The following is a 16,081-nucleotide window of genomic DNA, read 5'->3' as shown; positions in this document are numbered from 1 at the left end:
AAAGATACTTCTTTTAAATTGACTCAATTTTTTTAAGTTTCACGACGTAGAATAGCGAGGAAGAATTAGAAGGATGTCATTTCTATTATTACCAAAAGATGGAATATCCAATCATTCTATCAATAGTCGAATATTGTGTTTCCCGCTCACTTATTGCGCATGAGGCATCATTACTACTGACGTAATGCAAACTTATGCTAATCAGAAATAGTAGAATAGTAGAAGTTTTAAGAGCGAGATAATATACCATTTAAACAATCTTAAGTTTTAATCGTTTATTTTAAATTTTTTACCTTTCGTGATCCGACGATTTTACAATATTACTTGCTACCAACAGAATGCTGTTTTTCCTATCAATGTATATTCCTAAATTATCCTATTTTTCTCTCAATTGTATAGGAATATTTTATTAATTTCGCGAAATAATACAAAATTTAAATTAAAATCTGACTGAAAATGGAAACCGCTTCCGCGGTGAAATATTTTTAGTGAAATTTAAGATTGAATTTGCTACTATATGGTTTGAATGTTCTATACGGAGCGAGATAATAACGTCACCAGTGAAGTTTTTCACCTCATTTCGCAACACAAAAGCGAACCTTCGGAAATCAAATTATATTTGACGTTTAGTTACAAATAACTTGGCGTACATATAGTTAATTTCATTGCCACTTTATACTTATACTCTCGTATTTTACTAGTTAACGGTTACATTTATATATCGCTTTATTTTTAAATTCTGTTAGTTACAGTTTGCATAAATTTCTCTTAACCGTTAAAAATAGTATGGCTACATACAACATGGAAAGAACTTAATACAAATGATCACGATATTAAGAAAAAAGAATCTTGTACAGATTTCTGAAATTTCGCTATTTTCGCACAAGTGGTGTTAATAATCGTGGCTATTTATTAACAATATATTGACACAAATGTGACCATTAACAAAGCCTCTTTAACCACAATCAAAATGATGAATACCTTCGCTCCTAGCCACATAATATTGAATTACACACGATTCGGACTACGGCCCAAACACGATAAACGCTTGTTCCCATCGAAATGGAATTTAGTCATGGATCTAATTTAGACTTCCATTCATGAAACAGAGACATAAAATGTACGAATATCCTTCAAAATCGATAAATAAGTACAAAGTTAAGAGTTTGAAGCCATATACATCTAGTTTAAAGGTAAAACACTTTCCTTTTCAATTCTAACATAAGGAACACTTTTCTTTTCAGGAGAGGAATTTCTATGCGCTTAAAGGAAACACAATCGGAGGATTCTGAGAAAAAGGAATAGAATAAAATCCGTCGTTGATATATTAAAAATAATTTTAGGTATCTGTGCTATCCTCATTTTTCCCCCATTTTGTACCAGTCTTGTTTTTATACACACCATGGGAAAATTACCTTGCGCATCATCGAAATCAATCTCCTACATCACGAAAACCACATAAAAACTCCTCGTTATAACCATTCATCTTGCCACGCACAGCCACCTCCCTACGTATACTTTCACTATCCGTTACAACATCGTTCTCCAGAAAATTAACCACACGCCATCCTCCTTCGCGCTTATTGTTAGATGAATGCAAAAACTCTGTCTGTTCCAGAGTCCCAGCATTATCTATCATAGCAGCCGACTAATAAGTACGTACATTGGTCGTGACGCTGTCGTGATCGTCGATGACGCTAACCGATTCAGGGTCAAAGTAAACCGTATAATCGGTATGTTGGCGAGTTCGTGAGTCTCTAGACCGTGCAACCTCCGAGAGAAGATCAATGGAAAACGGCAGAAATCGGAGCCATGGCTAATTCTTTGAACAACAACGAAGAGACGGACAGAATCGGAAAAGCGGCGCGATCGTAACTCCGTGTAACCGTGACGGCCGACATTAATCGCTGCCACGTGCTACCTATTTGTCTTCGCCAGTTCGAGAACCGGCCACGTTCCACCGCCTATACATGTTCCTATGGTTCCTGGTTGTTCGAACGAAATCTTTACGCGGTATTCGAGTTCCAGCTATTAGGAGGAATTTTCAAGATTTTAAAATGTTCGCTAACATTTGCGTGACGAAAAAATTTTTTGATTTTATCTGATATATCGTATTTTAAGTATCATAAAATTCTTTCTCGGTCCTATCTAAATCTTAGTTTTATCTGTATCACGATTTCTGACCAATTTAGAAAAATAAAGGTTCTCCGTTGATAATTGCGTGTCGAAAGAATTTTAAAATATTCCATTTGCTTTTGTATTTCTCAACTTTGACCAAACGTTAATTGGAAATTTCACGTGTATCATCATTTTTTATCACCTTTATGAACAAATTTTGTGTTTTCAAAAATTAGCTTCCATTGCTGAATCTAAAATTCCAGCCAAAAAATTTCCATAATTATCCTGAAATTTATACAACACGAATATTTCCCAAACGTTTAATCATACGATCGACAGTTGACAAATAAAATGATATTCGATCGTTGGGAGCGCACGATCGACGGAAATTTTAACTCGCATCCCACGCGGGAACGGTGTGCGCGACAAGATCGCGCTGATAAGCATGTTTTTCTACGTGGCGCGCGGACACCTAAACGCGAGCCGAATTCCCCGGGGAAATAAGAACAATATCGTGAACGCGACACGTTGACGGGTAAACAGCGCTTCGTAGCGCAATGTCGACTACGAAACGCGTGATTTAACGCAATAAAAACACAACCGTAAACTTTTTGTGGCTACACTACGTTTCGATTGCCGCGATTCATGTTTTTTTTTCCTTGTTTGTGTCCTCGAAAAATAATTGGTTGTTACGCGAGTAAATCAAAACAAAACTGGAGTTAAGAACGTAATTGCGGTAAAAAATATCAATAAATGGCTTTAAGCAAACAAACGATAAAAGTATTAATATTTTAATCTAAGAATCTATTCGAATCTTAAATATAACGATAGAAGATAACGAGACATATGGCTCGATTTTGGAAATTGTTTTCACTGAAAAACGTGCGAGCAGGGACTTGTTTACTATAAAGTTAGCATGACGTTTGATGATGATTTTCAGGCAAACATTGAATGTGATAGTAACGGAAAGAAGCGCGATTGTTTCGCATCGTATACTCTCTGAAACGACGCGCGCTGTATTACTCTCGATTTCGATTAAACGACGAGATATTTCACAGTATGCAAGGTCGTGCACACCGTGTCGATTGTCGCGAACACCGTTTGACAGCTCCGGCTGACAGATTTGGTCGGATGTCGCAAAATCGGCGGGAATGACCGTGAAATAGATAGCCGGCTCGCCGGATAAATCTATGGAATTTCAGTGTTGCTCACCAGATGAAGCACGGTGTTGACAACTTCCCGATTCGACACCTGTCCCACTTCGATCAGCCCGATCAGCACGGCGAATTTCAGGCTGTCGTTCATCGCCATCGCCACCACCTCCTCGGGCCGTTTAATGTCACTGAACGGTGGACTTTTCATGTCCGCCATCGCGACGGTTATTTAACCTGATAACACGTTTCCCTCGCGAGGAAAATATACGATAGTTTACACAGAGACCGTCTTATGAACGAGAGCTTTTCCCCGTCACATGATAATACAACACAAATTGATCTTCCATGTTAGAAAGTAGACACTGTTATGAGGAGCCTGCCAGTACGGCAACGCGAAACACCCTAGCGACGCGGTCGCAATACCAACACTAACTGAACCCGTAAATTCCTACCTGAGCGGCGTACGCCGCTGTGGTGGGGGGAGGGCGCGGCTTACGAACCGCTTATATACCCATATGAACCTGCACCGGTAAATATTACACGCTGCTTTATTTATTCGTAATTTAAATTTACTTTTTCGATATTAAAGATTCAATAACATCACTGGTGACATCGCTATGCCATGGAATTAATTAAAGTATTTAAATGAAAGAAAAATTATACTCGTAAAATTTGTTATATTTTTATCATAGAAATAGCAATATAACGTACTAAATGTATAATAATAATTTTGTTCCTTTAGTAGGATATATATTATGCATATATGCATATAACAATGCATGTGAAATAAGCAACAGCGTTCTGGCGCAATGAATAAGGTATACGAAATTATGAAATTCATCCAGCAATCAATGTGTTAATAATCACGATGATAACATATGTAAAGGAGAAATATAAATTTTAACTCGATATAATTATGAATTATTTTTGTTAAATTAACCTGTAAATGATGTCTGGTAGTATGCATTATTCGATTTGCTGCTTACATATGAACTTCTGGCAATAATACTATTGATTTATTCCCGATAATCTCGATTAATACCGATAAGATATACAAAATGTATGAATATTTATATGACATGCTTATAGAATCACTTTTATTCAAACCGAAATAATTGCAGAGATACCCGACATATATACGGATTTCACTCGATTTTACCTTTGATGAATAAGTATTGTAGATTGTAATAAATTACGATGTGTATGTTCGCGGTACTACAGAGATCTACGGTATGAGTATGAACTGGTATGAGTAACACACGCGTCACTAGTAGTAAAAATGGCGTCGGCGGACGTTGAACGTGCTAAGGTAAGTGTCATTTTTTAAATTTTCCGCCTATATTACGCTACATCTAGCAATTATTCCTATTGGAAAGAATCACGTGTACAAATGCTTGTTTTCATGTATAAATACATATTCAGTCCTCGATTTATACGCGTAATGTTTATAATTTGAAGGGCGTTGGTTCTCTATTCTGTCATAACAACAGTATTCTTGATAAAGCTCTCCGTATATGGATAGTACTGCTAGTTTCCGGCCGACTTACTAACTGTTAATAATCATGGCCTTTTCATTTTTTCAGATGGAATCTACCTTACGTAATTTAAAATTGTCTGGTCATGTTGGATTCGACAGTCTTCCAGATCAATTGGTAAATAAATCCGTTCAAAATGGATTTGTATTCAATATTCTTTGTATCGGTAAGACAAATATGTTTGTTAGTTTTTAATACATATGTGTACTATAAATCTTTACGATTGTTAACATTTATAATTGTACTTTTAATAGGTGAAACTGGACTTGGAAAGTCTACTCTTATGGATTCTTTATTTAATACAAGTTTTGAGTCTATGCCAAGCCCACATAATCTCCCTGCTGTAAAACTTAAAGCACATACCTATGAATTGCAAGAAAGTAACGTTAGGTTAAAGCTCACTATTGTCGATACGGTTGGTTATGGAGATCAAATTAATAAGGAAGACAGCTTCAAAGCTGTTGTTGATTATATAGATGCCCAATTTGAAGCATATTTGCAAGAGGAATTGAAGATAAAACGATCTTTGCCAACTTATCATGACAGTCGTATTCATGTTTGCCTATATTTTATTTGTCCAACAGGACATGGGTAAATATATAGTGTAAAATATTTCTTATGGAAACATTTATCATTTTTATTCTGACATTATCTTTATTGATATTTAAATGTATAATTATAGATTAAAGTCAATTGATCTAGTCTGTATGAAAAAACTGGATACAAAAGTCAATATTATTCCAATTATTGCCAAAGCTGATACAATATCTAAAACGGAATTACAGAAGTTTAAGGTATAGCAGAAGTTACAGTCATCTATAGATATATTTATTTATTACAACTTTTTTCTTTATCTTCTGTTCCAGACTAAAATTATATCTGAACTACAAAATAATGGAGTTCATATTTATCAATTTCCTACGGACGACGAAAATGTTGCAGAAGTAAATACTAGTATGAATGCCCATGTACCTTTTGCAGTAGTTGGTAGCACAGACTTTGTTCGAGTTGGTAACAAAATGATGCGCTCTCGCCAATATCCATGGGGCACAGTACAAGGTAAAATTACAATTATTTGCTACTATTAAAATATGTGAATTATCCTGAACCATGGTGTTCTTTTTATAGTGGAGAATGAATCGCATTGTGACTTCGTTAAATTGCGTGAAATGTTAATAAGGACAAATATGGAAGACATGAGAGAAAAGACACATTGTCGTCATTATGAGCTATATCGTAGGAAGCGACTGGAACAGGTAGTTTATCGCACAAAATAAGAATTTCTGAATCTGGCTTGCATAATCCAATTATTTATAATTATAATTTTCAGATGGGATTTAGCGATGTTGATAGTGAAAATAAACCAGTTAGTTTCCAACAAACCTGCGAAGCAAAAAGATCCATTCACCTGCAAGAACTCCAACAGAAGGAAGATGAGATGCGACAGATGTTCGTGGCACGAGTAAAGGAGAAAGAGGCTGAATTGAAGGAGGCAGAGAAAGAGGTAATAGTATTTATAATTTTTAATGTTTCTGTAGAAAATCCATATAATAATTTCATTTTTGTATGTATTACTTAGCTTCATAACAAATTCGATAAACTGAAAAAAGATCACACAGAGGAAAAGAAAAAGTTGGAAGAAAGTAGAAAGAAGCTCGAAGACGATATTTTGGAATTCAATAGGCGAAAAACTCAATTCGCTCAACAACCTCAACATCATACGTTAACACTAGGTAAAAGTAAAAAGAAGTAGAAATGTCCGCCATTGATGCTGCAATAAATAAATACGATGCTCCATTTTATATCTCTATATACGTATAAGTATTGTTACTTTAATCGCATAATATTTGATCACTGAGATTAAAATTAAATTATCAAATGTTCTCGAACATTATAATTTATATTGCATTTTTATGTATTTCTTTACTCGTAGATGTTATTTTATACCAGACTGACTATCATGAGAAAAGTGATGTTTACCAAATTTAACTTACTTTTTGTATTAACATATGCACTTTGAGAAAAATAAAGATATATTTGTTACTTACAAATACATCCGTTCAGCAATCAATTATAATTACTATACAAATGTCTAAGAGATTTATAATTAAATATTTTATTGTTCAACAAAATATAACAATTAACACAATAGTATCGTAGTTAAATAAAACTAACGTTATTAGCGGCATATTTTATACGTTATATGAAATACACGAACTGATTACGAGCTACTTTTATAGAAGCATGTTTTGATTACTAACGTTAAGTAAAAAATGAAAGTAGGATGTGCAACACAATCATATCACATTACAAATCATGAGAAAATAAACAGACTATGTTTGCGATGATATCACGATGTTCATCGTACAATGGAATATTTATAAACTGATTCGTAAATCTCATAAATTCGATATTTCAGTTCTTAACAAAAATCTGCGGGACAGAAATCCATTTGATGCTAGAATAAATAGCATTGCACACGATAAATTTACACGAGAACAAACATAAACGAAACGCGTGAAATCATTCTCAATTATAAAATTTCGTTTAACGAAAAATACTCTAGAATACTCTGCGTTTAATTAAGCAGGTACGTACAACTTAACCGTACTATAGACATACTTATTCTGTATCGCGTTTACGATAATAATATAATATGGCGGAATCATTTCATTCGCGCGTAGCAATAATGACACTAAACATACTCGTGAAATAAATCTGTATCGATCACTACGTTTAGAACTGATTGCGTTATAATTTACAAATAAATACATTCTGCGTATACGAGCGAAATATCTAAAACGAAATAGATTACACACTATGTGTCGAATACTAATTTACGAAACGTACAACGCTATGATACAAAATCAATTTAGACGATAGAAAGGAAAAAGTCTAACAAAAAGAAAAGCTTTGAACGGCAACGTTAATAGCCTCAACGTGCCGACATTGCTCGTCGTATATTTCTTTGCTTTGGTATTCCTTTGCACACTGTGTCCTTGCATTTCTGTGAACGGAATAAACACATGTCGCCTTGTAATTTCGCTACAATACGTCCTTTGTTACACCTTATTCTATATATTTATTATAAAAGTACAAAACATATATTATGGCAATTATCGTGAAGCATTTTGCGTGTTAGCAAATTTAGTACGTATCGATTATGTGCCAAAGTGTAAGAATTATCGTCAGGGTCGGTGTCGATAGATGTATGTGTCTAAGATATAAGAAGATAGATTTTCTTCCTAATGATGAGAAAGGTTCAAAGATATCCTTTGAACGTGAAGCATGAAAATAATAATCATTCCTGTCAATCGTTTAACATAGTTATATAATAATCTAACAATAAATGATCTAATATTTCAAGTAGAATTAATCAATGTAACCGACCCTGTTATTTGTTACAATCTATGTGCCTTACATTGCTTACCGCGAGAAATATTTAAGTGCACTACGAGATTCGCCCGTGCGGGCCGCAGCAATGACCAAGTATAAATAAGTAATAATTAATTGCTTCATCCCCTTTTCAGAATAATAATCCCGCACTCTTGTAACCGGTTACCTAAACCTTAAAGCTTGCATTTCTACAAAAAGACGGAGTCGTTCGATCGGTAAGTTCAATTTCCTGTAGCTCTATTTAGCCCGACAAGCTCGATTTAAAATGTTACCTGAGTCCTTAATTGCACTTTCTTCTAATTACACGCATGGGTCAACTTCGAAGCCGAGGCAGCTCGTTCGCAGCGGATACACTGTGTTGGTCGTTATCTTCGATGTAAACGACATTCCGATAAGCTTTTATTGCCCGTGATCGTTTCAACATACGTGTACCATTACGAACTTTGGTCATTGCGGTCTTACGACTACCTCTACCAGGTGCATTGCCCTCCCGTCTATTTCTGTTAGACAATTTCCAAATCAAGCGTTAATATGCCTGTCATCTGTGGAATGTGTAACACTTAACCCTTTACGGATCGTAAATCGAAACCGATGGAATCGTTGGTACGTATATACGAAAGGCAAGTCCTTGTTCTTCTAAACGAACAGCTTACGCGAACATGTAGGAAAGTACAAATAAATACAAGTCGCATTTCTATACGTACATACATATACATATAGTACATACATTGTAGCATGAACACAACGTATAATTCGATGTGAATGTACAAAAATAACGAGCGAATGTATACTATAGATCTATACAATATATTCGTCAAAAATTCGAACGGATGTGAAAATGGTAAGAATCAGTGAATATCGCGGGAGTCTCCTCAATAGTAAGATGGCATATTAACACGCTTGTCAGGATATACGTGTAATATTAGTGCTCCCCAGCCATATTACATGACATGTAAGAAAAATAGTGCCATCCCCTGTATAACTTATGCATATGTATATGAGAGACAGTGGTGCATTTAATACAAGTTCTACTATATTTGATGACGAGAATAGCACAGAGATAGAATTATCCAATCCCTCGATATCGTCAACGCGCTATAGACAGCGGTTGGAAAGAAGGAAGACATCGTTTCTCGGGGACGTTACTGATCTTTGTGTACTTTATAAAGATTCAAGTATATAACGTTCTCGCCGTTCATTTATCAGTGTGGTACTCTCGTAACTTCTCGTGCTTCTATCGATTAAAAGTCTGATCCGAATGAAAAGACGGAACAGAAGTTCCATCCTTTTTCAGAAGAAACCACCCTATCGAACTGTCTCTTGACTTGTACGAAACGGACCAACAACAGCATGAACGTGAAGTAGCGTGGACTTGTAAACAGGCACTGTGCTTTTAGGCTAACGGGCCGAGACGGATTCCGGTGGAGGACTGCGATACTTGGCGCGAATAGGAAGAAAGTTGGTGTGCTTGTTGCCGTGAGGAGAAGGCGGCGTGCTCTCGCGGTTGAGGGTCCTCACCTGACAGGGATCGTGCCTCGCCAAGAAATGCTCCAAGGTGTCCCAGCCCCCGCCCACTCTGACCATCATGTGTCTTCCCTTCAAAAGCTGCGAACACGTCGAGTAATATCGTCATTAGTAACGAAAGGCGTACTTCCAACTGTACGCGGCAAGCTAACAATCTAAAAAAGCTTTCTTTGAAGGCTGCCGGGATTATTCGATGCGGGTGTGTTTCTAATAATAAGATGTCTGCATTGCGTTTCTAGAAATGTACAGAACCACCGATATGAAGTCGCAACGATGTTGCAACGAAGCCCAATTTTACGAGTTTTGATTACCGCATAATGAATGGTAGATCAATGATACAAAATAATACTATACGCACATATAGTTCAAATCTTAATTCGAGATAAAGGATCAGATAGATAATACATACTCTGATGAAGACATTTCGTCCAGCGATATGGTACCGTCCTTCGCCAACTTTACGCACCTTCAGTTTGGAGCATCTTTCGGATGGGCACTGGCAGAGTCTCTGCACGGCCTCTGTGGCTCTTCTCACCTAAAAGCAGTAAACAGGCCACATCGCGATGTAAAAGTTGGCCACGGAATCCAAATAACATTATGACAGACGATGCTCAGACGGACAACGAATGATCGACCTTCATCGTGAGATAAATCGGTTTGACGTGTCGCGGGGAAAGTTACTACAGCGGCCTCTCGGAACATCCGCTCTGCGGCATGCAGGAATTCGACACGCGAGGATCCACGAACGTGTAAACGCATACGTGAAAAAGCTTAAAGCGTCCCGTTCGTACCTATTGTTTCTTTCTTCTCCCTTCCACGTGCACGGGCGCGTTCGTGGCGAACGTGACACGATGCAACTTACCGAGCAAATTGCACGCTCCTAGTCAGTATTACTTGCATTTATTACGGATAAAAGCGGAATTAATCTTTCAAAAAACTTGGAACGTCAATTTGAACCCTCGTCAAACGAGATAAATTGTTTCTGACGCAATTGGTAGCGTATGTTAATGAAACGAGGACAAGAGAAAAAGGTAATAACGTGCATTGTTCGTTGGATAATAAGCAGTTTTAATTTTGCATTTGTTCCGCGACTAGTTTTTGAGTAGACTTCAGAGTTCATGATGAATGCAACATTATACCTTTTATAAGCTTGTTACTGTAGGATGCGCGTAAGTGAAATAGAAAAAAAAATGTTGTAGATGATTTTAACGTTGAATGTATGTTTTCATTTGATTTTATTTATGAAGCAAGCCGTGTTTAAATTTATTTCGAGATCGTTGAAATTGGGGCGCGTATGATGAATTAAATTGCTTTATTTGTAGCTTCCGATACCAGAATCAAAGTAAAGTAATTGGTGATGACCCAAATAGCTTAGCCGATAAGCCGAGAAATCGATAAATGAAAAGTTCTAATTTGAATTTACGATTAAGTGCTTAAGATATTTTTTTTAGATATTCCCGTGTTTCAATTTATAATTAGATCTGTTTTAGAAAATATGTATATTAAAACGACGAAAGCTTACTTTCCAAGGTTTCGCTTCCGAATTATTTAACGAACAGAAATTTCTGTCAGAGAACCGCCTAAAGCATGGGAATGAGAAACTTGAATACCATACCAAACATTTAATTTTATATCGGACGAAGAAACGGTTTGATCAGCGTACCTTACGATCGAGTTCCGTTATGGGACCCGTGTGTTCCGGCGGCTCGGCTGGCGAGGGCAAAGGTGAACTCGATGGCGATGGAAGCTCGTCCGGGTCCTCCGCGCTTCCTCGTGACCAATCGTCTTCCGTCGTATCGCTGGGAACTCCGTCGCTACCCGTTGGCCCATTGTCGCTCACCGACCTTCTCATTTCGGGCTCGTGCGTCACATCGGTGGTTGGATCCAGCCATCGCGTCGCCGTCAACGCGACTTCCGATGCTGAACTGCAAAATATGGTGCAAATTGGGTCGAAATGCCATTGAAATTCAACATAAAAGAGGGTTCTTTTGTTCTATTACCTAAATTTTAAGTGGGTAGGTACTAGAAGCTTTAAATGCTCTCAAATCGAGAACATCGATGACACGCTTGAGAAACTTTTTCATCACCAATTTTTCGATTTTTCAGATACAGTATTACATTCGTGTCACATGCTTCTCATCGCCTTTGAATTTCCATTAAGATATAGATCATCAAATTTTATTCAAGTTAATATCAATAGTATACATTTTCACTTGAAAATTATAAACTTCCCTGATGTTTGATTCAACAAACACAAACCGATTACAGAATTGTTAAGAATTGAAAATTGTCATTAATTACGAACAGAATATCTTCTTGAAATACCAATTGTACGATAGCGATGTCGTCAAAAGCGGAGATGTAAATGGGATTGGAGAAATCAAAAGGCACAATACCTGCTGTGTTTGATCTTCTCTGTCGGAGGTCTGGGTGTTGCGGTCGGGGACGGTGATTGAAACTGCCAAGAAACCAAGCTGCTATGGGATATACCGCTATCGGACAGACAGTGAAGATCTCGCTCTTGTTCGGCAGCGATTTCCCTCTCGAGCTGCACGAGTCCTGGCGGTTCGACCGAATACCTTGACGCCAATCGAGCCACTTCCAACAGACACAACACCACGTTCCGTGGCTGTCCGTGTAGGACTGCAAAATTAAAAATATTAAAGAAAATGAAAAATTTGTCGTATGTATATGTAGTAGAAACACAGATAATTTGAAGGAGACCAATACGTATGTATTACGCTAGATTCTAGCAATTTTTTATTGCGTTACATGTTTATCTAGTTGCAGAGAAAACGCTGGAAATGGCCGTACCATAATTACGTACGTGCAAGTTTACATTAATTTACAATTTACCGTAGAATAGTTTATACAGTGGCCGACTACATATTTATTCATAAATAATGAAAAAAATAATTGGAGCAAAAAAGTCGTTAGAATTCAGACAAGGCCAAGTGAAACATACGTTAAAAGGATTTGCATTTTAATGAAAACTTTCTATCTTGAATTTATACAACATATGAACAGATTTTATACGTTCATAATTTATCAGGTGCTTCGAAGCTTTCCGATATTTTAGTTTCTCCGATTGCTATATCGGGCTACGTGATACATCGCAGTCCACATGGTGAAAATTACAAGACAACCTAGAAACCAGTCTCTTTACGACCGCTTCATCCACGCTACCAAAAAAAAAAAAAAAATGTAGATTCTATTTACAGAACGTAAGCGATGACACCCTCGACCTTCTTCAACTACCATCGTAATTGACCAATTTAGCCTACATTTCGTGGTACATCTCATTTATTCATTAAAATAGATCGTCTTAACCAAACGAAATGGTCATCATATTATTCGCAATAAAATTGTAGCTACTTCTTAATTCAGAAAGAAGTATCGCATCTTCGATCGAACTAAACAAAATTCCTCGTATACTAAGACAACTATTCTCAACGGAAGAACATACAAAATTTATCTTTGTTTGGATAATAGATGAGCTTTTTAATCTACCGCAGTTGCTTCCTCGAGCTATTCGTTTCTCCTATGGTCGGCGGATTCGTAAAGAGACAAAAGCTTTGTTCCGCGTTAAATCTACGTGCCTGATGATTTTACTTTTGTAGCACGAGGACGAGCATGACACGAAAATCCAGATTCACAGGTTTCCGTTCCAACGAAAAATAATTTCAAACGGGACGAGCACCGTGAAACGAAACAAAAGGAAAAAGGAAAAGTCCCGCCATTATATTTCGTTCCACTGTATCGAGCTTCGAACGCCAGCAGTATTTCAACGTCTACATCGGTATTGTAGCAAAAGCAAAGCAGAGTGGCGCGTTATATTCGATGAAAGTGATATATTTGAGAAACGCGTATTATTAATAGAAACGTAAGTATATTAATCTTCTATAATCGGATTTTTCTTCTCACATGAGAATGAAAAGTGAAAGAATTAAAAAAATAATTACTGCTGCAATTAGACCATGAAATAATAACAGACACAATTTTCGAAACATTCTTGAAAAATATATATGTTATTTTATTAGATACTGATTGGATGTTGCAGTAGTAATTGAAATCAATAGAATCGTCTTTGATACGAGATCTTTGAATATTATTTTCATTCCCTTAACTTCTGAATTGGCAGTATATCAGAGCTATATGTACCAAACGATCGTAAAAGGAAGACGAAGTACAAAGGAGGATAGAGGTCAGCAACGGCAGAAGTTCGAAGTTACTGGAAGGCAAAGTTAGGGGAAAGTAAACTTCGGAACTTATTCTTTATGGACCCATTGTTCTTCCTCGCTTATCGTACTTCAAGATTCCAGTATACATACGTATACGAAAGTAAAAATAGACAGCGCCATTTTGCGCGACAACCATCCCCATAATGCGCGACCCAGTGGATCACTTTTTCGCAACTCCGAAGCTTCTTCGCTTCCGAGATTACATCAGCTACGAGCGCTCATTGTTTTTCGTCGTTGCATTGAAAGTCAGTCGGCTACGAGGGAAAAACGACTCTTTTTCATCGTTACTACCGCGAGACGCGGTTAATTCGCGGCGATTATTCTTCCTTTTGTGGTAACTTTGCATTTGCATAGCCACGCACAGCCGGCTACGCGGCATAATTGGCGGGATTTCGCTTTTAATCGGCTCAGTTATGGTCGAGTTGCAGCTATAGCGAGCGAAACGCGGCTAATAAACGAGGCAAGTCGATTTCAACGAATTAAGATTGATTAGCTCTTGGCTTTCTTACCGAGATCGTCGCTCTCGAATAGAAGATTCTCGTGTACGCCCAGTCGTCTGCAGAACTGTATGAAGTTCTCCATGTTGTCCCGAGAAAAGAAACTGCGACGCGCTGCATTTTCCCAGCAGCGGCCCTTTATCACCGGCATAGGCTGAAAAAGAATCGCGAGGAATCGATCATTGAAAAAATGCTCATTACGCGAAGACGAGGAGATCGATAAATGACTTATCTACAGGATCTATATTTTATTTACATACGAAAAACAATCAGAAATGAAATATTTGACAAGAAATACGCGAACTGATCGATACGATACTGCTTGCACAGTCCATCTTACACGAATGTTAACGGTAGCCTCTCAACAGCGAGATTACTCACCCCTTTCGCTTTTCCAGCATCAATCGCTGTCCTCGCCTTTTCCTGGATAACCCTCGCCAATCGACACACCACCACGCCATTGTCCAAGGCGTCGAAGAAGTTGTCTCCCGATACGATTTCCGAGTCTGAGATAAAAAAAAAATGCGGTCCACTTATAAAATTTATTCTTTTTAGTCTACTAACAAGCCGGCGATTCATCTTTGTGTCGATTCAACGTATTACGCAAATGGCCTCTCGAAAGCAGCCAAGAGCATCGACGAAGTGGCGTCATTGTTGGAAACAATGGGGCAGTTCTCCTCGGGCTCTCCATCGTAGTCAAATTCTTCCCGGCAACAGCAGGGTGACTTTCGCTTTGCAGTTTCTCAGGGCTTTCGAGGCGCTGGCAGAAATGTAATTACGCTCTTTTGCAACTTTCTACTATAACTCATCTTGTCGATCCTTTTCAATTACAAAATCTTTAAAAATTCTTACATCGAAAACCGGAAAGGTCATAATCGATCGGAGTGTTGAACTATTCAACGGCGCTTCGCTATCGCGCGAAGGAGAAAGCGAATTAACCCTGGCGAATGCATGGGACGCGCTATCGCGGCTCATCAAAGGCGACAGAGGTCTCTAAGATGACACGACCGTCAGAGAACGTGAGAAACCATTCAACGGATTGCTTCAAATTCATCTATAGAACCTCTACCTACCGAAGGAATCTCCGTTCGAATCAATCCTCGTACATACTCTTCCTTCGATCTTCTCAACTCGTCGTACATCTACATCTTCTATCCTCGCTTGTATTTAGTACGCTTTAATTTCTCAGCTTACGAAAAATTGATCGCTAGGAACGCCAGAACCGTTTCTCGGTGGCGTGCTCGGTCAAGCGAAAAACGATCTAGCTGGGACACTCTCACGATAAGCCAATTCGTGCGTGACTGCGCGAAATCATTTCAATTTCGTTTGCCGGCTTCGTTGGCTTGTAAACAGGATCAAGGCCGAGATTTTTCGAACGCCTCGCGTTCTGTACCAGAAGCAGACATCGCGAGACAGCGTTACGGACGCACACGTGCAAAGTTACGCTACATAGAGGGAAAGAAATAATACAGAGGCACCCACGGTTCTCCCACGCTGCTGGGATAGATGGAGACGGTCGAGAATCTAAGGAAAACCCGATGGGCCACGACACGATCCGTGCCATGTATATAGATATAGCTAGGATACGATGGGAAATGGGAACTAGGTTGGGCTGA

General features: G+C 37.9%; 3 protein-coding genes across 20 annotated transcripts in view; 1 reads left to right on the top strand and 2 right to left on the bottom strand.

Moving 5' to 3' along the window:
- The window catches only part of LOC122568291 (neurobeachin), a 417,885-nt gene extending 414,210 nt beyond the window's left edge, over positions 1–3,675 (bottom strand). For 10 of the 15 annotated variants that reach the window (XM_043727870.1, XM_043727875.1, XM_043727872.1 and 7 more), the window contains exon 1: positions 3,331–3,674. In XM_043727870.1, the coding sequence (XP_043583805.1) occupies positions 3,331–3,489 (159 nt within the window). In that variant the 5' untranslated portion in view covers positions 3,490–3,674. Of the gene's footprint in view, positions 1–1,415; positions 1,588–3,330 lie in introns of those variants that run through there. The other 5 variants (XM_043727883.1, XM_043727878.1, XM_043727887.1 and 2 more) reach the window with 3 other exon arrangements.
- Positions 3,676–4,471: 796 nt separating this feature from the next.
- Positions 4,472–6,860, top strand: LOC122568297 (septin-2). Its single transcript, XM_043727901.1, has 8 exons — positions 4,472–4,581; positions 4,856–4,973; positions 5,062–5,398; positions 5,490–5,601; positions 5,674–5,866; positions 5,936–6,063; positions 6,138–6,311; positions 6,387–6,860. The coding sequence occupies exons 1-8, from the start codon at positions 4,552–4,554 to the stop codon at positions 6,558–6,560; spliced, it is 1,266 nt and encodes a 421-aa protein (XP_043583836.1). The 5' UTR covers positions 4,472–4,551; the 3' UTR covers positions 6,561–6,860.
- A 40-nt stretch (positions 6,861–6,900) lies between these two features.
- Positions 6,901–16,081, bottom strand: part of LOC122568296 (growth arrest-specific protein 2-like) — a 29,702-nt gene continuing 20,521 nt past the window's right edge. For all 4 annotated transcript variants that reach the window (XM_043727897.1, XM_043727900.1, XM_043727899.1 and 1 more), the window contains 6 exons: positions 14,847–14,971; positions 14,478–14,619; positions 12,124–12,370; positions 11,391–11,652; positions 10,137–10,262; positions 6,901–9,808 (listed from right to left, as the gene is read on the bottom strand). In XM_043727897.1, coding sequence (XP_043583832.1) covers positions 9,602–9,808; positions 10,137–10,262; positions 11,391–11,652; positions 12,124–12,370; positions 14,478–14,619; positions 14,847–14,971 — 1,109 coding nt within the window. In that variant the 3' untranslated portion in view covers positions 6,901–9,601. The remainder of the gene's footprint in view (positions 9,809–10,136; positions 10,263–11,390; positions 11,653–12,123; positions 12,371–14,477; positions 14,620–14,846; positions 14,972–16,081) is intronic.

This window comes from Bombus pyrosoma, linkage group LG6, assembly GCF_014825855.1.
Source record: "Bombus pyrosoma isolate SC7728 linkage group LG6, ASM1482585v1, whole genome shotgun sequence".
NCBI lineage: Eukaryota > Metazoa > Arthropoda > Insecta > Hymenoptera > Apidae > Bombus > Bombus pyrosoma.
The sequence above is the reverse complement of the archived record's forward strand: the minus strand, read 5'-3'. Positions and strand labels throughout refer to the sequence as shown.